This window comes from Psittacula echo, assembly GCF_963264785.1.
Source record: "Psittacula echo genome assembly, chromosome: 3".
Classification (NCBI taxonomy): Eukaryota; Metazoa; Chordata; class Aves; order Psittaciformes; family Psittacidae; genus Psittacula; species Psittacula echo.
Window position 1 is genome coordinate 95,655,321 of NC_137736.1, and position 24,990 is coordinate 95,680,310.

A 24,990-nucleotide genomic window follows, 5' to 3' on the forward strand; every position below is an offset into this window, starting at 1 on the left:
CCTGGGGTCAAGATAAACCAAAACAGGGATGGAAATGTGGGAATGCTTCTTAAAATAAATACTTTAATTTTGCGGTTACCAAGAGAAGTGTCTGGTGCCTTCCAGTAGCGCGTTCAGCACTTCCTGGAAATGGGTTTCTTCTGTGCATCAATTACACGTAACAAATGACCTGGGTTAAAACTGTTAATTTTACAATTCTTACCAAAGTTCACGTGACGTTTGTTGTAACAACATTCCAAATGTAGCTGAATGGATAAACCTCTGAGGGCAACAGATTGTCATTCAGTAGTCCTCATACATGCTCCTCTAAGATTGATGAGTGATGCCCTCAGAGTTAAGGATCTGCACTTTTAAAAGGTGGGGAATGCAAGTAAACTAGTTTGTAGCATTTCTGTTACTACCTTAAGTAGAAGCTGAGCTGCAGATCTTCCTGCAGATTTTATTTCTGAACTGCTTACTGCAAGAAGTCAAAGTTCAAGTGTCCCAATGACTCTTAAATTGCATGGTGATGTTTCCCAATTGACTCACAGGGCTATACACTGAAAGAAGCCCAACCAAACCCAAGAGCTTTCATAATTAGAAGTGTTGGGAGCAAGTCAGAAATTGCCAGACAAAAACTTGCTGATAAGAATGTGCAAACATGACAAAGAACTGAAAAATAATTCCAGAATTGGGAAACTGAGGATAGTTTTCCTACTCGCTTCCTGGTTCAAGTTCCATCCTTCTAAATACAGCTGAATAAAGTTAAAACTGTTGTTTGTTAGATATACAGTAGTAAGAACTACACCATTTAGATAAACCCACTGTCAAAGTGATTATTTTCCTTACAATAACTGTCATTTTCTCAGTCCTGTATCATTTGTGATCACAAAACAGATGTGCAAATATAAATCAACAGCAACACTTAATTTAAATCATAACAATGAGCTGATTCTTCACATGCAAAAGCTTGTACAGAGGAGCAGCTTTATAGCATAACCTGAGAGGAGCAGGATAAAAAACACCATGTTGTAGCAAGTCACCCCAGTTCAGCAGAGCACTCTGAGCTTGTGTGACATTAAACACATCAGTATTCTTGAACCGCTGTGTCCAAATGCTCTGTAAGCAACTGGATGTCCCTCAGGGACAGGCCCTCATTCCCAATGTCACCAAGGCAGAAACTGAACTGCAGAGCTACTCGTTTGCTAAAACACATTACACTGTGAACTTCTTTTCTCTGCCAAGAAGCACGGAGCTGCCTGCTATCATGGCTGAACTCCTCCTGGAATCTCATCAACTCAGCTGGAAACGAGAACACCTACTTTTACACGCTACTGCAGCATGTGGTCCAGTCCCACCCTAAGCTGACCCAAGAGTTGCTAGAAGCAAGCTGACATGCCTCAAAACTCCTGCCTTTGCTTTTGTATATTCACTCTAAAAACTAAAGCGTCATAACACAGAGTTACTTTGAAGGGACTACATTTAGGAAGCTCACCTATTCAAAGTCATTCACGAGGCCAGATTCTAGACTGGGGAGCTGAGGTTCTTTCACCTGGAGAGAAACATCTCCCACCTCCAAAACATGCACTATGTGGTATTTATTCTGCCCCATCACCATGATTCTGTGTCTTTCCAGCTGCAATATGTCAAGAGGTCCAGCTTAACAGAGCCATGCTGCCAAGACAGAAGGTATTCACACACAGTACCCCAAGATTGTTCTTTTCTGCAAGGACTGCTGAAATGAATTCAACCCATTTGCACCCAAGTATAAAAGAGTAGCATCACACCCTGAAAAACAGAGGCATAGATTTATTTAACAAATGCATCTATTTTCCTACCGAACACAACATTTCTGCTCTATCTCCATGCAAGGCCTTCAGCAGCCTCCTCCTTCCACAGCCTGCAAACTTTCTAGATACTCAGTGACAGCCTCCATCTCTGCAAACTCCAGCAGTCTGTTGATGAGCTTATCCAGTGCTTCTTTCCCATTTAGAATTTCCTATGAAAAAAAAAACCAAAAACAGGCAAAAGCATTACTGATTGTACATCAGTATAATTCCAAATTGCCCAAGACTCAAAAAAGGCGCTCCTGGAATGCACTTTGCCTGGAATCTTATCTTGATGCATTCATTTGCTCACCTCTCCACTCCCCCTGTGTGAATGCAACATGCCACGGTGCACAGCAGTGGAACTTCAGCTGGCTGCCTGGGAGCAGCACATTGATTCCAGCAGCAACAAAAAGAGCTGCTGGCGCCTTCCTGCCATGCTTTCATGTAACCCATTCGTTTACATGCAAATCCCCTAGCAAGAGCAATAGAGGGTTGAGGAACCCAAGTCAAATATAGCTTGCTCATGCCAAGATCTAGTTTGTTTTGCAAGCAGAGCCCAGCTAACTTTTGTCAGGCAGTTTATGGTTCCAGTTTCATTCAAGAAAGTACTAAGTTCCCAACACTAAGTAACTGAAAAGTTCAACTAATGAAAGTTGTTTTTATGTAATTGTGGAACTCACAGAACCACAAAATGATAGAATGGTTTGGGTTGGAAGGGACCTTAGAGATCATCCAGTTCCAAACCCCTGCCATGGGCAGGGACACCTTCCACTAGACCAGGTTGCTCCAAGCCCTGTCCAACCTGGCCTTGAACACTGCCAGGGATGGGGCAGCCACAGCCTCTCTGGGCAACCTGTGCCAGGGCCTCACTGCCCTCACAGGGAAGAACTTCTTCCTTATGTCTGATCTAAATACTAAAACTTCTTCCTATTCTCCTCCACCATGGTATCTGTGTACCTATTCCACACTCCACTGAACATGAACCATTTCATATTCAGCATGCCCTGTGTTCTCTGAAGTTGCTCAGGACACCTCTGGGTACAATTCCAGAAGTGTGAATCCTTATGCAACAGCTTTTACATTGAACTGGATACCCAAGCCAAACATTGAAGGGTCACCCTAAACTTTGTCCTAAAATTCAAACCATTTTTATAAATTTAATACACAAAAATGCATTACTAGGTATTTGTTTCTCTGTAAAACAACAATAAATAATCAAGATTCAAGCCGTACGTAGAGATTTACTGAGAAATAAGACCACAGGTAATCTTAAAATGAAAGCATTTGGTTTCTGTTTCATTTGACTGGCCTGTGAGGCAAGCATAAAAGTTTTTCTTCACACCAGCATTAGGAGGAGAAAGGACTGGCTTAACAAAAAAAGAAGCCCTTGGTGTCAGGTTTTTCTTGTGGATGTACTAAGCTTCAAGAATCTGAAATGTCACTTGCCAGTTTGGCGGACGGACTTGGGGAGTTCACTGAGGGCGACAAGTAGGCCAGCAAGCTACATCCTGTGCCAGACATTTTTAACAGCACTGCACAACCAGGCAGCAAAGAAAGTTTCAGCTTTCTAAATCTGTTCTGACAGAGCACAACTGGCTGATTTCCTCATACAGACTGTACTGTTTTCACTAAGTTAATTTTTCCTATGGTACAGATAAGTAACTTTAAATACTCTCATAAGCAACCATTACCTTGATATTGCGTGCATCATACGAGATCCTGTGGTCAGTGACTCTGTCCTGGGTGAAGTTGTAAGTACGGATTCTCTCTGACTGGGCTCTTGTTCCCAACTGTAGCAAAGCAACAAAAACCAAATCCTACTATATTGTGTTTAAAAAGAAATAGAATCAAATTCCACCCTCAAGCAGCACACCTAGAATAACCTTTGATGGATCAGACTATTCTGACTACAAACCTAGGGATCACTGGCTTAGCATATGAGATTTTTAAATATTTTGGCATTGCTAAACTGTATTATCATAGAATCGCAGAATGGTTTGGTCTGGAAAGGACCTTAAAGCTCATCCAGTTCCAATCCCCCTGCCTTGGGCAGGGACACCTCCCACTAGACCAGGTTGCTCCAAGCCTCCAACCTGGCCTTGAACACTGCCAGGGATGGGGCGGCCGCAGCCTCTCTGGGCAAAAAAAATTATTTGTGATTCTGTATCACAGACCAAGTTCTTACAGCCCCCAGTATGTCTGTGGTCCAGCTCCGTAGCTGGAAGAATGACCTAACTCTCAGAAGTCATGTAAGACCAGAGACAGATCTACAGAAGTCCTTAGTTCAAAAATGTAAGGCTGGTTTTTAGGGGAGGTTGTAGCTCCCACAAGAAATAACGAAAGTGGGCCCCGTTAATAAGCAGCCCAGTCAACATGTGGCAAAGCTGCTCCACTAAAGTCAGAGTGTCGTTAGTACTGAGCGAGGAGTAAATTAAGACTACGAAGAGTAGTCCTCTAGTGGTGAAGTGCAGGAATGCAAGCCGTTTAAAAGTTAAAACAGAAATCTAAACGTAGCATTGGTGTGTGGTTAAACACTTTGTTAAAATACCGAATTAAATGCTAAAAACTGCGTAGAGAAACGGGTGTCTGCTCCCATGGGCTCTGTTGAAAAACTCATCTGCACTCAACACGTATATTTTAAAATAAGGCATTTACTGAATAAATTCTGAAACATTACGAAAAGCAATTCACTTTTGCCGGATTTTCTGTAGTATTCATGTAAATGTACATCTAAGCCCTCCATGCAACTCTAAAGGCTCTCAAGCTAAAATTATTAAAACAAGAGAAATGGCTCACCACTTCCAGTGACTGGCCTAATATCCTGAAGGAACAATACACTTACATGCAACCTGTAATTTAGTGATTAAATAGTTGAGCTGGAAACTTCAAAGTACTGAATAATTCTGTAATTCTGAAGTAGTTTTATTCCTGGTGATCACTGTTAAAGTTTGGACCACAAATGGGGAAAATATTCAAAGAATGGGAAAAGAATAATAGCACATTTCAAGAGAAAAGCTCATTTTGCATCATAATTTGAGGTAACTCTCTTATGAAAGGTGTTTCTTAGAATCATAGAATAGTTACGGGTGGAAAGGACCATAAGATCATCTAGTTCCAACCCCCTTGCCATGGGCAGGGACAACTTCCACTAAACCATGCCACCCAAGGCCTCATCCAACCTGGCCTTGAACACTGCCAAGGATGGAGCATTCAAAACTTCCCTGGGCAATCCTTTCCAGTGCCTCACCACCCTCTCAGTAAAGAATTTCTTCCTTAGATCCAATCTAAACTTCCCCTGTTTAAGTTTTAACCCATTACCCCTTGTCCTCTCACTACAGTCCCTAATGAAGAGTCCCTCCCCAGCATCCCTATAGGCCCCCTTCAGATACTGGAAGGCTGCTATGAGGTCTCCACGCAGCCTTCTCTTCTCCAGGCTGAACAGCCCCAACTTTCTCAGCCTGTCTCCATACGGGAGGTGCTCCAGTCCCCTGATCATCCTCGTGGCCCTCCTCTGCACTTGTTCCAACAGTTCCATGTCCTTTTTATGTTGAGGACACCAGAACTGCACACAAGACTCCAAGTGAGGTCTCACGAGAGCAGAGTAGAGGGGCAGGATCACCTCCTTCGACCTGCTGGTCACGCTCCTTTTGATGCAGCCCAGGATACGGTTGGCTTTCTGGGCTGCGAGCGCACACTGAAGCTGGCTCATGTTCATTTTCTCTTCGACCAACACCCCCAAGTCCTTCTCTGCAGGGCTGCTCTGAATCTCTTCTCTGCCCAACCTGTAGCTGTGCCTGGGATTGCTCCGAACCAGGTGTAGGACCTTGCACTTGGCATGGTTAAACTTGATAAGGTTGGCATCAGCCCACCTCACAGGCGTGTCGAGGTCCCTCTGGATGGCATCCCTTCCCTCCGGCGCATCAACCAAGCCACACAGCTTGGTGTCATCGGCAAACTTGCTGAGGGCGCACTCAATCCCACTGTCCATGTCACCAACAAAGATGTTGAACAAGACCGGTCCCAACACCGATCCCTGAGGGACACCACTCATTACCGGTCTCCAGCCAGGCATCGAGCCATTGACCACAACTCTTTGCGTGCGGCCATCCAGCCAGTTCTTTATCCACCGAGTGGTCCACCCATCAAATTGATGTCTCTCCAATTTAGAGACAAGGATGTCGTGTGGGACAGTGTCGAACACATTGCACAAGTCCAGGTAGATGATGTCAACTGCTCTGCCCCTGTCCATCAGTTTCGTAGCCCCACCATAGAAGGCCACCAAATTGGTCAGGCAGGATTTCCCCTTAGTGAAGCCATGCTGGCTGTCACCAACCACCTCCTTGTTTTTCATGTGCCTTAGCATGCCTTCCAGGAGAATCTGCTCCAAGAGTTTGCCAGGCACAGAGGTGAGACTGACTGCTCTGTAATTCCCTGGGTCATCCATTTTCCCCTTCTTGAAAATGGGGGTTATATTTCCCTTTTTCCAGTCGTCGGGAACTTCACCAGACTGCCATGATTTTTCAAATATGATGGCCAGTGGCTTAGCAACTTCATTCGCCAGCTCCTTCAGGACCCGCGGATGGATTTCATCAGGTCCCATGGACTTCAGGTACATTCAGGTTCTTAAGATGGTCTCGAACCAGATCCTCTCCTACAGTGGGCCCAAGGTCTTCATTCTCACAGTCCCTGCGTCTGCTTTCCAAGACTTGGGTGGTGTGGTCAGAGCCTTTGCCAGGGAAGACTCAGGCAAAGAAGTCATTAAGAACCTCAGCCTTCTCCAAATCCAGGGTAGCCAGTTCTCCTGATATCTTCCGGAGGGGGCCTACGTTGTCCCTAGTCTGTCTTTTATTCGCTACATACCTATAGAACCCCTTCCTGTTATCCTTAACATCCCTAGCCAAGTTTAATTCTAACTGGGCCTTAGCTTTCCTCACCTGGTCCCTAGCTTCCCGGACAACATCCCTGTACTCTTCCCAGGATGCCTGTCTTTGCTTCCACCTTTTATAAGCCTCTTTTTTCCTTTGAATTTTCCTGAGCAGCTCCTTATCCATCCAAGGAGGTCTCCTGGCTCTTCTGCTGCACTTCCTTCTAGTTGGGATGCAACACTCCTGAGCTTGTAGCAAAACTCCTGAGCTTGTTTCTTCCGTAAAAGGTTACCTAAACTGTATCAAATAAACTGCTACCTATGTAGTGGCAGGAGTATATATATATACTTGCTTCTTTCAAACGCTCTGTATGGTCTTATCAAATACTCTGGTTTAGAAACAGGTGAAAACACAATCTTGAGAACTTCTGATCCCGGTTTTCACAGAAAATAACTGTTTACTGATGCTCTACTTGTATACTTGTAACTCTGCTTCTAACTCTGGCCTTAATAGGGGGACTCAGCACATGATGTAGAGCATTGCTTTTTAAGTAAGTCCAGCTAGTCTTTTGAGCCTTCTCTTTCCAGCTACAGCTGATGCCTCTTTTGCATTGCTTGGGAAGTCTGCAATAGCATTGAACTGGGATAAGTAAAATCCAGACCATTTCAAACCACAAGATTCTCCTTTGTGAGCACACCTGGTCAGGCACTTACACTCACTTGTGCCATCGCTGTCACTCATATGAGAAACAAATCTACCACACAGCACCCTCTCCAAATTTCAGCAACCACATGTTCTCACCTGCAGTTTTCTGGCACTCTGTTCTTGATTGAGCTGTTTTTCAATGATCTGCTGGTACAGCTTAGCCCTCAGTGTCCGCAGAGCTATGTCCTTGTTCAACAGCTGGGATCGCTCCTGCTGGCACTCAACTGCTAGTCCTTTTAACAGAGGGATGCAAGAGAGCTCACACCAAAAGCCCAGTATAACAAAGAAAAAACAAGCTAAATTAATTCTAACACATTAGGCATATGAAACCTTCTGGAGGGCTGGTTTGTAGGGTCATTCTGCTGCAGGATAAAAGGTCATTTTAAGACAGTGGCCAGAACCATTAGTATGGTTTTAAACTCTTCACAGCTGTACTAGGGGCTTTGGTCAGTGCTACAGAAAAGTCAGGGATACCTTAACATTTCATGAAGCAAACAAGTCTGACATTGCATCCAAAAAATGAGTTTTCTCCAATCAGCATTCTCATGTTAAAGCTGTCATTTGTACAGTCTACAGAAGCATTCTTATAACAGTGCAACACAAGTTTTTAAAGTCTTAGTCTAACTAAGCTCTTGGAGACTGGAAAATTCATTATTCTAGAAGAGAAGGGCGTCTAAACAATACTGGTGGTCTTGAACTTATGAATAATTAAATAAAGTAAAATAAAGGTCTTTAAAAGAAATCTAGTACTTAGTTTTGCTTATTTGATTTCTGAAATAAAAAGGTATATAGAAAACAGCTGTTTTCAGGTCACTACTGGCATTTCCTGTGTCTAAAGAGATTCTGCATCTGAACAGATAGAAACCTGCTGAATTTCAATAACAACAAACCCCAAGAAAGAGAGTGGTCCAGTCTATACACTATCTTTCCATCAGTAGACATCTTCCTTCCTATTCAACATATGATAGCATTTTCTACAGTACTGAAGCACAATCTATAGTACTATATAACTATATATAACTATATAGTACTGAATGAAAATCGTCAAGCCTACTACTACACAGGTTCCAGCTAGGCAAAGCAACCCCTGGTTGCAAATGGCTGTTATTCCTCAAGGTGCAGAGCACAGAGCACAAATTATTTGCATCTTCCATCCCATCCCTGTCACCCTCTTTGTCCTTTCACCCTTCAAAGATAGTGTATTCACTAAACACTCCCTCTGAGGACAAAACTGGCATAATAGGAAATGTCTGACCATCATGCCACTGGTACACATCCCTTCTCTCACAGGTTGCCTTGCTAGCAGAGGGCAGAACCAGAAGGGGCTACACTTCCTTTTCTTGGTATAAGCCCCAACCCTGCAAACCCATTCTAAGAGACAACTTCTGGGATCCCAAGCTTTCCCTTCAGGATACAGATTTAGGGTGATTACAAGTAGGAAATGCAGCGAGACTTACCTGTGGGAAGGTGCACAATTCTCACAGCACTATCAGTTTTGTTAACATGTTGCCCTCCTGCTCCTTTGGCTCTGAATGTGTCTATACGCAAATCTTTGGGATTCACTTTAACATCAACCTAGAATCAAAGAAAATTGCTACTTTTTGCTCATTCTAAACGTATTTGAATGGCAACGATACTTGGTGTAAAAAAACTACCATGTCTCAAAAAATTGTTCATAACAGCTATAATTATACTTCAAAAAAGTGCAATGTCAAATATGTCTGCAAAGCAAGTAATGCTTTAAATATTTCACTCATTTTCCTCAAACTCTCACTCCAGGTCCTTCACAAAACAAGGGCGGGGTGTGTGTGTGTGTGTGTGTGTGAAACAAACCAAAAGGCAATAGCTGTCTGTAAAACCACTAGCCTTGGCAGTGAGGCTAAGAAATAAGCAAATAATCAAAAGCTACTTCTAAACAGCAGTATAAGATCCTGTCCACAAGTCAAGCCTGAATGATTCTTGCAACAGTGCTTAGAAACATCTAACTGAGGAAAAAATGGGTGTATCCAGATCCAAGTAAGGATTGCAGCATTGGAAATAAGAGTCCATGATGACCTGGACCATAGTTTGAGCTCAGTGGATAGGAAAGGAACATTCAGATCTGAGCAACATTGCAAGGAAAGCATTACAAGGAAGCAGGAGAAAGTGCAGGGAAAGCCTGCAGGATCTGGTTTTGTTTATTTTGTGTGTGAATTGCTGGTTTAAGTGAGAGCTGTCAGTACCAGTAAGTTCTCAGAAGGACTAGCCAACACACTCATTCATACTCAAAGCAGACTGTCCTTGATTTAACAGAGGACAGATGAAACAAAAAAATCAGAAGGACCTGCAGAATCACATTACTACGCAACACTGAATATTTTCTGGATATATTCCCTGTCTTAAAACACGACATAATTTAAAATTGGCTTACTCATAGCAGTCAGCTTTGTGAGTGTTGGGGCTGAAACACTCACTGAAACCACCACTGATTTACATGCCATTTCAGGCAACAGCAAATCTCTGCTAAATTGCTTCTGATGACCCATTTAAACATGTGAGGTATAGGCCTAAGGACTAGCACCTTCCAGAGTCACAGATCTTGTGGTTCACTTGCTGGGGCTTGCACAAAGCACTTGGGTACCAATAAAATCCCCAAACAGTAACGATAACATGGTTTTAAGTAACACCTACTCCAACGGGCAAAGGGGTGAGAAGGGATACACTGCCCTACCATCCTGATTAACAGCTGGTTTACCTCCTCTGGCTGAGGGAGAACAATAACTGACATTGTCCCAGTGTGAATACGCTGCATTCGTGATGACAGGCCCGTCTCAGGGATTCGCTGGACTCGATGAGTCCCTCCTTCATACTTCAGATGCCTGTAGACATCATCTCCCGAAATATGAGCAGAAGCATGATGCAACCCACCTACAGAGACAAATAATGTGTAACGAATATAGTATAGAAACACTGTTTTTAATTGCCTTGTAGTGGTGGAATGTCTGAAGAACTACTGTACCTATCTCAGCCGGCGTATAGTTCACAATGTCAAAGGTCCAGCATTTATAGTCTGCATAGTTCTGGTACATCTCAAACATTTCTTTAGTGAACTGTTGGCAGATGTCTCCTAAAAATATAAAAGCAGGACAACATAAATAGCAGTTCACAAAATGGCAGACACCAGTTGTTAGATTTAGCTGCAACTCTAACCACACTCATTAGACAGATTAATGCTCTTCTTTAGAAAGTACCACTTTATACCATTAACGTATAAAAAGGCATTAAGAATAACCCATAAGAAGTTTAATGAAGTTGGATGGAGGTTTGAAGTAATCTTTACTGTGGAGACTTTGCTGACCTCCAGTTGTTCTGCCAGCTGTCACTTCTAGTATGACATGACTTTTATCGTATTTTTCCTTTGGCACTAGAAGCTGGAAAAGCTGAAAAGAAAGAAAGAAAGAAAGAAAGAAAGGAAAAAGTCATTATCTCCTTCATGACTTTTTATCTCCTCCTAATCTAATTTACAGCCAGTCTTGACAATTGCCACAGCTTGAGAGCACACCATCACTGATTTATTCTGGCAAACTGGTAAGTAGGACTAAAAACTGTCCATTGGCCACTGCAGCTCAATGCAATCACTGTGGAAATGGGATATGCTGGCGCATCCACAGGTAAGCTAGTCGAAATTCAATCCTGCAAAGTTCAGTGCCAGGTAACCTGCTCCAGCCTCAACTACCTATGAACACAAAATTATTAGCTATAACCCAGCAAATCTTTACATTCATCTTATTTTTCAGAAAGTTCCATTTCATGTTATTTCAATGTGAACATAGAAATGAGCCCAATCACAGAGCTCTCCACTGAATCATTTCAGCTCCTCTGCTTACAATTAATTTCCTCACTCATCAAGTGCTGTCAGCTGAAGAGAAAATGAGTCTGCAAGTTCCAATCAGAAATCTTTCAAGAATGCATGCTCCACTGCCAACAAAGTGTTACTAGGGTGTCATGTCAAGTCTCAATAGCAAGGCTCACCATTTTTTTAATCCCCTTCAGCATCTGCAGACAGACAAGCACACAAGCAAAAATGACTAAAATAATAAGCTTCTGAAGCACAATTGTCAGTAAGAAGCTTACAAATAATTAATGTTGCCACTTCTTTTCAGGGAGAATACACAAGGTAGACTTCTCTTTTACTAAACACAAGCGTCAGAGTCTATGGATAAGATCACAGAGGAACGTTTTCCTGACATCTTTATTTACAAAGCTGTGTAATTTTACCTCAGGCTCACCTTTCTGCACAATACGTTGATTTTTTTATCCAGGGTCTTCTTCTCTTCTAAGGCAAGCTCTAGAAGTTGTTTCTCATCTCTGCTATCTAGCTCTAAATTCCAACAACAGGAATAGATGTTAGTCAATCTCCCTTACCTTAGAGCAAATTGTAATACAGCAGTCCACAGACATGCACTGCAGCACACAGAAGCTTGCAGTTGCATTCTGTCAGCATGAAATACCAAGTAAGAGCAGCCCAAGCCAGGATTCATGTTGGTAACTAAATGATCATATTTTTCAGGTATGCTGGAAGGAGTAATGTATATCCTACCTCTCACTCTCTACCTTAGGGCCCAAAGTCTACATCAAATAGATGCCAGTTCCACCTGACAGTTACTCTCAGTTATACTAACGGTTATGTCATACAGATTGACAGCCCAGGGATAAATACACAAACGGATTTGACAAAATATATTAAAACCAGGCCTGCAGACAAGCGGTGCCTTGGTTTCCTTTATTGCAATTTTTAATGAAATGAAATTTTTAATTTCCAGACTTGCCCAGAAACACCCACATCTTCAACAATTTGTAGCCAACTTGTTAAGGTGAGCAGCACAAATAACACTATGATGATAATAAAGAGGTTCCTAACCTTCTGTCTCCTGCTATTCAAGAGGCCACTGAGACACGGGAGATGTAAGCCATCAGGAGGCGGGAGACCTTACTTGGGCTCTTTGCTTTGCTTAAGACTTCCTTCTCCACAATCTGGAGTACCATGTCCAGTTTCGAGCTCCCCAGTTCAAGAAACGCAGGGAAACACTGGAGTGAGTACCACTTATGTCAGTTACTCATCACATTGGCGCCCCATTCCTACTTCCCCGCAAACCTGACCTCTAAGAATTCACTTCACCTACCCCTCTGACTCACATCACCAGTGGCAAACCAGCAAATAATGTTTTTCTGCCTCACTGAGTACTGCAAATATAAAATCCAATGGCAATTGTGAGAAATTCAGGTACTACAGAGAAAAGGGTCAGTTAGGGTGTTAAACAGAAAACAAAGAGCAGTCAGATGACACAAACATCTGTGTTTTAACTTGGCCACATGATAAACAGTACACATAGAACAATTTGGCTCCATTTAATTAACTTCTGGGCTGTAATCTTCTTTTCATTCTTTTCTTTTCCCTCCTTTCAACCAGAACTCAATCCATTTATCCACATCGTAATCTTTGGAATTAGAAAAATTTTTTATTATATTTACTTGCTCCAAAAACAGCCTTTTTAAGTTTGTCCACACCCCTTGGTTGTCCCCCTGAAAAGCACCATGAACCCTCATCCTCCTCCATTTACATCACTGGCTACTCAATTTCTTCTGTCCTTTGCTTTTCCCTTTGCTTTACTTCAGTGTAAGCCCCATCCTCTCCAGGCCAATGTTTACCTCTCTTAATACCTATCGGTGTAGGAGAATAAATGTTTGTGTGCACCTACTCTTCTAACAATGGGTGGGGTTTTTTCTCAAAATGCTGCAGCATTGGTTATCTTATTCCCTGTGTACTGTCTTATTCCTGAAAGGTATCAAAAACAGCAACAACTTTTAATTCTTTTTTACCCCAACTTCTACTGTAGCAGGTTGCTGAAAAGAAGAAGCTTCTTAAACAACCATCAATTTTTATTCCTCGAAGGACTCCTTGAATATTGTCAGAGAAATGTTAGCTTTTGCCTCTTCAATTGGAAGCTGACAATCCAAGGCTTAATGAAAGTTCACGTAATTTGCTCTATAAGTATCAATAAACTGGCTAGATGGAATTTCATTTTAATTAACATGGGTAAAGCCTGCATCTGTCAAATGTATTAAGCTTGCCAAATCCTTTTTCTTCAGTTCATGTTGCTCTCAGTTCCATGAAAAACAACCTTAAAACAAACATTTCCAAACTATTTCTGCTAGATTCCAGATGATCTCTACTCTCCCAAATTGCCTGTATTAAAACCTGAAACTGAAGTGAGGTGACATGAAAAGTAGAAAGATGCGTCTGGAAGCAGAAAGCCCTAGCAGCACACAAGCTCCCAAGAAGCAGGAAGGACCAGAGCATGCTCCAGGGCTGGCTTAAGTTATTTCAAAGTTTTCCTCAAAGGCTGGGCAATGAAGTTCATTGCAAGAAATGTGACTGTTTTGAAAGAAGTAAGCAGATGTGTTCTCCTTACCTTTGCACATAGCTTCTAACTCCTGAACTTCTTTTTCAGCTTCTCTGATTTCCTGAAATGCAGCTGCAATGGGGGACAGATCGGCACATCTTCTCCTCAGGGTTCTTTGCTCAAAGTCATTTACTGAGTCAGCATTTAACAGACGACTAACCTGCTGGTATTCCTTGCTTAGTGTCTCCAGATACTTCTGCACAGCTTCCTGCTTCCACAATGCTCGAGAATCCTGATGGTTTTTCCTATGCCTGCTGTTAAAAGACAGAGTGAATCTAGCTGTGTCCAATAAAGATTTTGGCTTCCAAAATCCACCATTGTGCAGTCCCGCTGCACAACCTATCTTCTTTGCAGTAGGAGGAAGAAGACAGCTGTGAAGCTGACCGTGACAGCAGCAATTGGCAAGCAGGCTCTTGAAACAACAGACCCTTTGGAAAGGTTTCATTTTGCTTCTTATTTTTCCACCAGCTGAAATTAAAAGTAGACAATACATGGACCAGTGTTATTATCTAGAAAAAGAGGTCATGCTGTTAAAAACCAAACAAACATAGAACTCTATCAAGCCCAAATCCTGTCCTTTGACCAACAAAAATGCAACTGTTATGGACAAAACTATTCCTGATTTAGTCCTTGTTTAAACCAGAAGCTCTTACCAGCACCACTGTGCTGGCTGATGGTTGAAAATGGTCTTTTCCCTCATCTCCTCAAACTGTTTACTCATGCTGTGGAAAAGCTACTCTAGATATGGCTTTACAGCTTCAGCTTCATTTTTACAGCAACATTTTTACACTTTACAGCAACAGCTTCATTTTGCCATGTCTCCCTGAGAAAAATTCAAGCATTTCATGCCTTAGTGGTGAAAGGAAAATGTTGCTGAGAGAAAATGAATCTATCCAAAGGTACAGAATTCTACATAAAGAATGTACGGGAAGTCCAGAATTATGTCAAAATTATATCCACTACCGTAACAGGATATAATTTTGTCAGGAGAACATCAGTAACAGCAAACAGTCCCTGAAACAGATTAGTCAATAGGACTCCAAGATACTTGCAAGAAATTCCCCATATATGTACTATGTAAGACATGGGAACAGTGCTTTATATCCCATGTATTCTTTCCTGTGATGTATCTACACATACATGATAAAAATATTTTCCATCCGAAAAGTAAGAAGCTGGTACCCTGAAATACAACCTGTATTTTCTGAGACAACTGGCCTACAGCTTTGCAGGATATCAGGCTCCCCTGAGCATCACTGCTGCTTTAGGAAAGATCTTTTCCTCTTCATTTTCTACCATCAGTGTTGCAAGTTATGCTATGAATTCTTGCTGTGCTCTAAAAATTTATATTGGAATGCAAGGGTCTACCAAGAGGAAATAATTCATGTTCCAGGACTACCCACACAGAAAAGGTTTAACAAATATAGAAGCACTCCTTGGTATCTCTGCCAGTGCCGCAATCCCATCTGTCTACTGATTTTTACAAGAAAGTGGATTCAGAGAAAATGAAGGCATTAAACAGCATCTCCTTGAAACTTGTCCAGACTAAACAATCCCAGTTCCCTCAGCCATTCCTAAGACTTGCGCTCCAAATAACAATTTTTTTTAAAAAAGTAAATAATTATTATAAAAAATTATATCTCTCCATGCAGGAAAGCGTCATCAACATTGTGAACACTGGAAGAGATTTTTAAAATAACTTCTGTCAATCGCAGATGCAATTAACCCCATAAAACCGAATTCAGACAGGCAGTACACAGGTACACAGAAGGAGGCTGCCTTTCGATACAGACTGTAAGAGGGACGGCTAAGCGCCGTGCTCCCGAGCCAACCTTTCACACACCGCACCCTCCCGGCACTGCTGCCCCGAGCAAAGCACCCGAAAGCCGAGCAGGAAGTGCCCCTGCCAGCGCTCCCCAATCGCGGGGGTGCGGGCGGACGGGGAAGGCTGGAGCAGATCGTGAGGGGCGCAGAGGGCTCGGCTCGGCTCCGGTCCTCAGCAGCCGCCGGGGAGCTCTGGCACTCACCTCCCGCACGCTTCGGCAGCGGACAGATCGCGCCTCAGAACCGGAGGCCATGGCAGACGGGAAGTGGAGTGGAAAAGCTCCCAGTCCCAGCATGCCTGCTGAAGAACACGACTCCCGCCGTGCCTCAGCCCGGCCGGCCCTGCCCTCCATTGCCTTCTCCCCCGGGGCTGCCCCCAGCGCAGGCCTGCGAGCACCGCTCCAGCAGCGATACCAGTGAAGGCAGCTTAGGTTTGCTCTGTCAAAAGCAACACCCGAGATGAAAAGTAAAAATGGGGAATGCGACCTTAAAAATAGCTCTTCGTTGTCGATATCCTCACAGCTGTACAGTAACACTGTCTGGCTTCAGGATTGCTTTGGGGCAAATGGCAGGAGTGACAACAAAGGGGAGTACTTTTTATTTTCCAGCCTCCAAGCTATTATATTACATATATTTTTCCATGTATTTTCCCAAAACATGGGCTGGAAATAAATGTTTCACACCTGGTTACTAAAAGATTAATTTCAGAGAAGTCTGCATAAAACAATGTGAAGTTCCACTTTATGTCAAAGCTCACTGTTCAATTATACTTAAAATGAGTTATAACTACACTAGTAAAGACAAACACCACTTACTAAATATTAATGAACTGTTCATTTATCATTATGGTAACACTCTGGCTTCCTAACAAGGTATTTTTTAAAAGATACTATGTATATGCTCACTTTAATAGATAATATTAAACAGATTATACAACTATCTCCCTAATAACCATAGAATCACAGAATGGATTGGATTGGATTAGAAGGGACCTTAAAGCTCACCTAGTTCCAAACCCCCTGCCATGGGCAGGGACACCTTCCACTAGACCAGGTTGCTCAAAGCCCCATTTAAAAAGATTTCAGGAACACTGGGGTATTTTTATACCATAATCACCTAAAAAGCTTTCTTCCCAGCTACTGTCATTCAACAGGATTAACGAAAGAAGGTAAAAATTTGGTATGTGGCACACAAAACACCACTGGGATTTGGTGAGGTAAGTATTCCAAAAGACTGAAAATGAAACCGATGGATGGGGATGACTTGAATCCAATCTCACCAGCACGCGAATGATAACTGACCGCTAATGTAGATCTGAGGACAGACTTTGGCTCGGCTCCATCCACTGGGACAGAACGCAAGGCAGACAGACTAAAAGACTCTTCCAGAGAATAGGATCCACCCCAGAGCTGATCCAAGCCAGGAAAGGGCCACAGCAAACAGCATCCTGAAACCTCAAAGTTGCTTCCCCTGGCCTGAGCCTGCAGTGCTGCGCCACAGATGCCCTATCCACACGCCATCCCCACCAGGCCTCACCCTTCATCCACTATGGCTTACACCTCAGTGAAATGAAATAATGAAATTATCCTTGCATTGGGCTCTAAATGTGCAATCTGATACTTGGGAAGGTAATCTAAGGGAGGACAACCAAAAACGTAATATGAACATGAAAACTGTAAGCAAACCACACAGCCAAAAATTCATCTTAAAGAGTAGGGTAGGCCAAGGAAAATTAAACCAGCTTCTACTCCAGTTGGTAATGGTTCTTACATTAAATCCTCTGAATAAATGCGATCATGATTCAGATTTGATTTTGGGCAAATTATTTAAGTGTGAATAGAGACTGTAACAAACTCTGAGCCTGCTCTCCCCAGCAGGCCACACAGTGACCACACAGCTAAGACAAGGGCTGAGCACTGTATTGTCAAGTTAGGATTGCCAGATACACTCTCAATCACAGGGCATAGTCCATGCATCTTGTATCCAAAACATGTAATATATACTCTTTCCCTAAGTTTACTTATGCTTTAGAATGTGATATGGGAATTGAGTATAAAAGATGGGAAATCCCACCGCTGTTTGTGCTCCCATCCCCTTTATGACTTGCTTTGATGCCTTAAAAACTGCGTGGCTGAAGCAGCTGCCTGCAGAGCCAGGGAGACCCAGGGTTATGGGGTGCAGTCTGCTTGGGGCAGGGTGCCACTGCCTTCCTCAGCAACCATGGCAGCCCATGGTGGGTGCAGAAGGGCAATCCTAACCTGCCAATTGCTTTAGAAACTGGAGGCAAAGAAATGGCTCATCAGACAAAACAGGCTCCAGGCCTTGCAATGTGCTTGGCTGGAAGGCAGGTCCATGCCCTCACAGAGGCCCTTTTTCACCCAGGGGGCCCTAACTGGAGTTAGCGGTCTGCAAGCATCCTGCTGCAACTTCTATAGATACCAACCAACACTGACAGGTCATGGAATAATGTGAAAGATATGGCAAAATTACAAGCATGTTACGAAGCATCTATCACTTTAACATTGCTCCTGCCCCTTCAACCCAAATAATCTGTCAACAGACTTCTGAATTCTTTCTGTTTGAAGGAACAACTGGTGACAGAATCATACGCGTCTTGAACACGGTCCTGTTTATTAACAAAGCCTGTAGAAAGCACTTTGGTTTGCCCAGCACAGTGTGATTAAATGACAAGAAGATTTCTTGACTGCACTCCCAAACCTGACTTTCAACTAGAGCTCTGCCTCCCCCCAAAGCTTGTTTCTTTGTTTATTCTCTCCTAGCTAGTCTACAAACATTTCTTTTATTCATAGAATCATAGAATAGTTCGGGTTGGAAAGGACCTTAAGATCATCTAGTTCCAACCCCCTTGCCATGGGCAGGGACAACTTCCACTAAACCATGCCACCCAAGGCTCTCTCCAACCTGGCATTGAACACCGCAAAGGATGGAGCATTCACAACCTCCCTGGGCAACCCATTCCAGTGCCTCACCAGCCTCACAGTAAAGAATTTCTTCCTTATATCAAATCTAAACTTCCCCTGTTTAAGTTTTAACCCATTACCCCTTGTCCTCTCACTACAGTCCCTGATGAAGAGTCCATCCTCAGCATCCCTATAGGCCCCCTTCAGATACTGGAAGGCTGCTATGAGGTCTCCATGCAGCCTTCTCTTCTCCAGGCTGAACAGCCCCAACTTTCTCAGCCTGTCTCCATACGGGAGGTGCTCCAGTCCCCTGATCATCCTCGTGGCCCTCCTCTGCACTTGTTCCAACAGTTCCATGTCCTTTTTATGTTGAGGACACCAGAACTGCACACAAGACTCCAAGTGAGGTCTCACGAGAGCAGAGTAGAGGGGCAGGATCACCTCCTTCGACCTGCTGGTCGCACTCCTTTTGATGCAGCCCAGGATACGGTTGGCTTTCTGGGCTGTGAGCGCACACTGAAGCTGGCTCATGTTCATTTTCTCTTCGACCAACACCCCCAAGTCCTTCTCCGCAGGGCTGCTCTGAATCTCTTCTCTGCCCAACCTGTAGCCGTGCCTGGGATTGCTCCGAACCAGGTGTAGGACCTTGCACTTGGCATGGTTAAACTTGATAAGGTTGGCATCAGCCCACCTCACAGGCGTGTCGAGGTCCCTCTGGATGGCATCCCTTCCCTCTGGCGTATCAACCGAACCACACAGCTTGGTGTCATCGGCAAACTTGCTGAGGGCGCACTCAATCCCACTGTCCATGTCACCAACAAAGATGTTGAACAAGACCGGTCCCAACACCGATCCCTGAGGGACACCACTCATTACCGGTCTCCAGCCAGGCATCGAGCCATTGACCACAACTCTTTGCGTGCGGCCATCCAGCCAGTTCTTTATCCACCGAGTGGTCCACCCATCAAATTGATGTCTCTCCAATTTAGAGACAAGGATGTCGTGTGGGACAGTGTCGAACACATTGCACAAGTCCAGGTAGATGATGTCAACTGCTCTGCCCCTGTCCATCAGTTTCGTAGCCCCACCATAGAAGGCCACCAAATTGGTCAGGCAGGATTTCCCCTTAGTGAAGCCATGCTGGCTGTCACCAACCACCTCCTTGTTTTTCATGTGCCTTAGCATGCCTTCCAGGAGAATCTGCTCCAAGATTTTGCCAGGCACAGAGGTGAGACTGACTGCTCTGTAATTCCCCGGGTCATCCATTTTCCCCTTCTTGAAAATGGGGGTTATATTTCCCTTTTTCCAGTCATCGGGAACTTAACCTGACTGCCGTGATTTTTCAAATATGATGGACGGTGGCTTAGCAACTTCATTCGCCAGCTCCTTCAGGACCCGCGGATGGATTTCGTCTGGTCCCATGCACTTGTGTACGTTTAGGTTTTTAAGATGGTCTTGAACCAGATCCTCTCCTACAGTGGGCCCAAGGTCTTCATTCTCACAGTCCCTGCGTCTGCTTTCCAAGACTTTGGTGGTGTGGTCAGAGCCTTTGCCAGGGAAGACTCAGGCAAAGAAGTCATTAAGAACCTTAGCCTTCTCCAAATCCAGGGTAGCCAGTTCTCCCTATATGTTCCGGAGGGGGCCTACGTTGTCCCTAGTCTGTCTTTTATTTGCAATGTACCTATAGAACCCCTTCCTGTTATCCTTAACATCCCTAGCCAAGTTTAATTCTAACTGGGCCTTAGCTTTTCTAACCTGGTCCCTAGCTTCCCGGACAACATCCGTATATTCTTCCCAGGCCACCTGTCCTTGCTTCCACCTTTTATAAGCCTCTTTTTTCCACTGAATTTTCCTGAGCAGCTCCTTATCCATCCAAGGAGGTCTCCTGGCCCTCCTGCTGCACTTCCTTCTAGTTGGGATGCAACACTCCTGAGCTTGGAGCAGGTGATCCTTGAATAACAACCAGCAGTCTTGGGCCCCCCTGCCCTCTAAGGCTGTATCCCATGGAACCTTACTAAGCAGGTTCCTGAAGAGGCCAAAGTCTACTCTCTTGGAAGTCCAGGGCAGTGAGCTTGCTGCACGCTCTTCTCACTGTCCTCAGGATCTCGAATTCAACCATCTCGTGGTTGCAGCATCCAAGGCTGCCCTGGAGCGTCACATTTCCAACCAACCTTTCCCTGTTGGTGAGCACGAGGTCAAGCATGGCACCTCTCCTTGTTGGCTCCTCTATTACTTGCAGAAGGAAGTTGTCTTCCACACAATCGAGGAACCTCCTGGATTGCTTGTGCCGGGCTGTACCTTCACTCCAACAGATGTCAGGGTGGTTGAAGTCCCCCATGAGAACAAGGGCCTGCGAGCGTGAGGCTGTTCCTATCTGTCTATAGAGTGCTTCATCCACAGAGTCCTCTTGATCAGGCGGTCTGTAACAGATCCCCACAGTAATGTCCCCCATCGCTGTTCTCCCTTTAACCCTGACCCACAAACTCTCTGTCGACTGCTCCTCACCCGTCCCCAGACACAGTTCCATACTCTCCAGCCTATCCCTAACATAAATAGCAACTCCCCCTGCCTGCCTTCCAGGCCCGTCTTTTCTAAAGAGTCTGTAACCTTCCATTCCAACACTCCAGTCATAGGAGCCATCCCACCATGTTTCTGTGATGCCTACTATATCATACTCCCGCAGTCGTGCACACATCTCTAATTCCTCTTGTTTGTTTCCCATGCTATGGGCGTTTGTATAGAGGCATCTGATCCGAGCTCCAAATGAAGCTGGCTCATTGGCTGGAGCGGCTGGAATATCTCTGCTTCGCTCGGAGCATTTATTATAGGTGTTGGCAACTGACTGGGTGTGTTGGGATGGAACAATGCCCCTCTCCCCCAACACATCTAGTTTAAAGAAACCTTGACCAGTCTGGCAAGCCTCCTACCAAAACCACTCTTCCTCTTCTTTGCCAGACCAGCTCCGCCAGCCCTCAGTAGACCTGGCCTACTAAGTTGGGTCCCATGTTCAAGACACCCAAACCCCTGACTATGGCACCACCCTTTTAACCATTTATTCACCTGGACAATCCTCCTAGCTTTCTTAAGGTCCTCCCCTGTATCCTGGAGAATTGACAAAAAGACAACCTGAGCTCCAGAGCCCCTAACCAAAGGAAAGCCTCCTTGCTTTCCTTTTCTTGTTGCTTTTAATCCAAAATTTGAATACAGACACATGTCTAAATGCAAATCAAACCCGTGCCTCTTATTTGCAATTTGCTGATTTTCAGGCAGCATTCTTTCCAGGAAGCAGAGACCTTTAGCTGTCAAGAACACCCTCACTGCTTCAGACCAAAGGTCCACCTACCACAGTATTTGCCTGACCATCTTGGAGATGCATCTGTTTATCACTCAACTCAACCGGAGACATGTCTTTTGCTAAGACGGAAAACTACAGTTCATAAAGTCAAGGCTAGTTACAAAAAGTGCTGAATACACGCTGTGGTACAAACAGGCTCTGAAAATGATGCAGCAGGGCAAAGACAAGTTGTCCATCCTTGTCAAAAGTATTCCTGCTTTGTAGAAAATCAGATACTGAATACAGCAGTACTACGTCATTTAGCAGAAGGAACAGTGAACTGGAAAATGCATATGGAAAACACACATACTGCTATCAGTGATCCAGGCGACGAACATCATTAGAAGCAGGTTAGAACAAAAATGTGAGGAATAAACACAATAAAGATATGAAGAAACTTATTACAGACTATAGCTCTAACCAGATTAACAAAACAACACTGAAAACAACCACCACCCACAACAACATTTCCCATAAACTGATGCTCAGCTAAGAAGAACTAGGAAAAGATAGGCTGTATCCTTGCCTTTGCTGTTTGCATCTCAAGAGGCTCCCAAAGTCTACTACTTTTTTCTAATTAGTAGTCCCCAAGTTAGGCCACTGTCCAGGTCACTCTCTTCCAAGAAATTGAGAAATTGTCTACTTCCTTTTTCTCTCCTTCAGCCTGAAAGGAAAGCAGCTATCATATCCATCGGCTTCAGCAACACTTGAGCGAAGTCAAAGACCTGCTGCTTGTATTTCTCAGTCATGGCCACAGTCACCTAATTTATGTGTAACCAAATCAAATATTTTAAGCTCATAAACTGCTTAAATTGGCTCTTGTTATATACTGCTTTCCACACACTTGCTTTACTGTGGGTATGAACACCTCATGCCTATCCTAGTCATCATCTGGGACAGTAGGTGGGTAACCATGTATTACAAAATTAATGTCCTTTTAATACATAACAAAAAAAAATTAATATATTTCACGGGTAATTACATAAAGGGATTCTAACTGAAGCTAACTAATTTTTTGCCCTGTGTGATGGTCTCTTTAACTGGCTGTAACCTTGACAGTTTAACCAGTTTTCTTTCTAAGGAAATGCTCCAGGCCATGTGGTTTTAATGTTGCTGTTTGTCTGACGTGTTTGGGTTTGGTTTTTTTACCTCTTAATTTTTTTTTGCAAAGCTTCATTTAAGAACGATTTCTGGAAATAATAATAGTAATAATCTATTCTCAAAAGACCTTAAACCTCCTTTGGTGAAGGAGCAAAGCCATGATTAAATTCTCAGTGTTCTAAGCATGCACGATAAAGTTTTACATAACCGACTGCTGAAAAATGCATTAATGCAATAGATGACATCCCCGCTCGCTCCTAGTCTGACTGCGAAGTTTGCTGTTGCTTCCTTAAATACCAGGCAGGGCACAGCAAGCACGCAGCCTCTCCAAGCGCTGCAGTTTCCAGGGACTTCGCTCTCTTCCAGCAATCCCTCCCGGGCTCTCGGGCAGCCTGGCTCTCCACAGCCCCACTCTGAAAGCGCTGTTGGGATGGCAGCCACCAAAACTAGGTTACTGGGGGCAAAGAGGCAGGACAGCGAGCGCGCAAAGCGGCTTTCTGTCCTCCAGCCGCGGCCGGGAGAGGCCACACGCTGCAAACCCCTCCTCACCCGGCTGCCGCAGCCCTCGCGTTGGACACAGCCATGACGGACGAGCAGTAGTTAGCATTTGTTAACAATCCCCACGGGTGGGTGCCCCGTTTCCTCTCCTCCCCTCGGGGCGTTGCCGAGGGAGCACCCCTCAGAGCCGCCCGCCGGCTTCGCTGACGGCAGGTAACTCCCCTCAGTGCTGCCGAAAAGGGAAAGCCACAACCGACAAACAAGGCGCGTCCCCTCGGACAGGGCGTGCAGGAGGCAAGGGGGGGCACCCAGTGTGAGGGGGAAGCGGCGGGGGCCGCCGGACGCTGTGCGCCTGCGCGGACGGGACCCCGGCTGCCATTTTGCAGCGTCAGGCGGCGGCGAGGCCTCCCCGGCAGCTGCGCAGAGGGGCCGCGCTCGCGCGCCGCGGCTGAGGGGAGCCGGCGGGGAGGGCGGTGCAGGCCAATGAGTTGAAGAGTCGCCGCTCGGGCAGGAGCCGCGCCGCTGCCGCCCCGCGGAGTTCGGGCTTTGCCTTCCCTCGCTTTCCCGCTCCTCCCTTCCACACCGACAGCCGCTTCTCCCGGGCCGCCCCCGCCAGCTTTCCTTCCCTTCCTCCCTCTGTCCCTGCAGCCGTGCCTGCCCCGGGGCCGCCCGCACCATGCCGTCCGTGCCGCTGCCGCCCAAGGAAAGCAACCTCTTCAAGCGGATCCTGGTGAGCCACTGGCCCCGCTCCTCTCTCTTCCTTCCGCTGCCGCTCTTCGCTCCTCTCACACACCGGTCTCGCTCGGTGCCCTCCGACCCACGGCGCGGCTTACTTCGCCTGCTCCCGGAGTTGGCTCCGGCTGAGCGAGGAAGGATGTGGCGGCCGCGCTTGCCCGGGGGAGCCGGGGCTGCTGCCGTCTCGTCCCGGTTCGTCCACGTTACCTTCCTTTGTCTGGGCCCCGCCAAGCAGGCCGGGAGAGCACCCCTCTGTCGTGTGGGGGCCCGGCAAGGACCGGTGTCGCCTCCGGCCGGACGAGGGCGGGAAGGAGGGCGGGAGCCGGCCAGCCACCCGGGGCCGCGCTTCTCCGGGCTTCCTGCCCGGGACGGTGACTCCAAGCTGAGCGCCGGCAGCGGGGTCGGCAGCTCGCCGTCGCCGCTCCGTCCTCCTTGTCCCTCCCGCCGCAACCGGGCGGAGGCGGGCCGTGCCCGCGGTCTGGCGGGAGGGTGGAAGCAGCATCTCGGGGGGAGCTGTCATCCCATTCTCGCGGCGGGTCTGGGTTCGGGGTGCGTGTGCTGCTTCCCCCGTGTCACCGCTCTTGGGAGGGTAGAAGAAGCCCTTGGAGCACGGTGCAAGCGTCACTGGGGTTTGATGTTCCAAAGCTGATGTGCATAGGTACTTCATTGTCAGCAAGAATGTCAGTTTTAGCGTAGGGGTAGATTTAAAACTAGTTCACTGAGCTGTCTTAAATGTAGTTGAAGGCACCTGGTGGT

The 24,990-nt window shown here is 45.4% G+C and overlaps 2 protein-coding genes across 8 annotated transcripts in view; one reads left to right on the forward strand and one right to left on the reverse strand.

Annotated features, from left to right (window-relative positions):
* Positions 1 to 1,813: 1,813 nt before the first annotated feature.
* Positions 1,814 to 24,594, reverse strand: MTRF1 (mitochondrial translation release factor 1; the record flags this gene model as incomplete). Of its 3 annotated transcripts, none has more annotated exons than XM_080613080.1 (10): positions 1,814 to 1,978; positions 3,500 to 3,598; positions 7,475 to 7,611; positions 8,836 to 8,953; positions 10,113 to 10,285; positions 10,377 to 10,484; positions 10,716 to 10,797; positions 11,647 to 11,738; positions 13,831 to 14,289; positions 24,212 to 24,594. In XM_080613080.1, the coding sequence occupies 9 exons, from the start codon at positions 14,264 to 14,266 to the stop codon at positions 1,856 to 1,858; spliced, it is 1,368 nt and encodes a 455-aa protein (XP_080469206.1). In that variant the 3' UTR covers positions 1,814 to 1,855. The 3 variants fall into 3 exon arrangements, with proteins under 3 accessions (XP_080469206.1, XP_080469205.1, XP_080469204.1); XM_080613079.1 differs by having other exon boundaries at positions 24,175 to 24,594; XM_080613078.1 differs by lacking the exon at positions 24,212 to 24,594 and having other exon boundaries at positions 13,831 to 14,314.
* Positions 23,856 to 24,990, forward strand: part of NAA16 (N-alpha-acetyltransferase 16, NatA auxiliary subunit) — a 64,497-nt gene continuing 63,362 nt past the window's right edge. For all 5 annotated transcript variants that reach the window (XR_013956421.1, XM_080613074.1, XM_080613075.1 and 2 more), the window contains exon 1: positions 23,856 to 24,229. Coding sequence is in view for 4 of the 5 variants with exons in the window: in XM_080613074.1 (XP_080469200.1) it covers positions 24,176 to 24,229 (54 nt within the window). In the remaining variant the exon portion in view is untranslated. The remainder of the gene's footprint in view (positions 24,230 to 24,990) is intronic.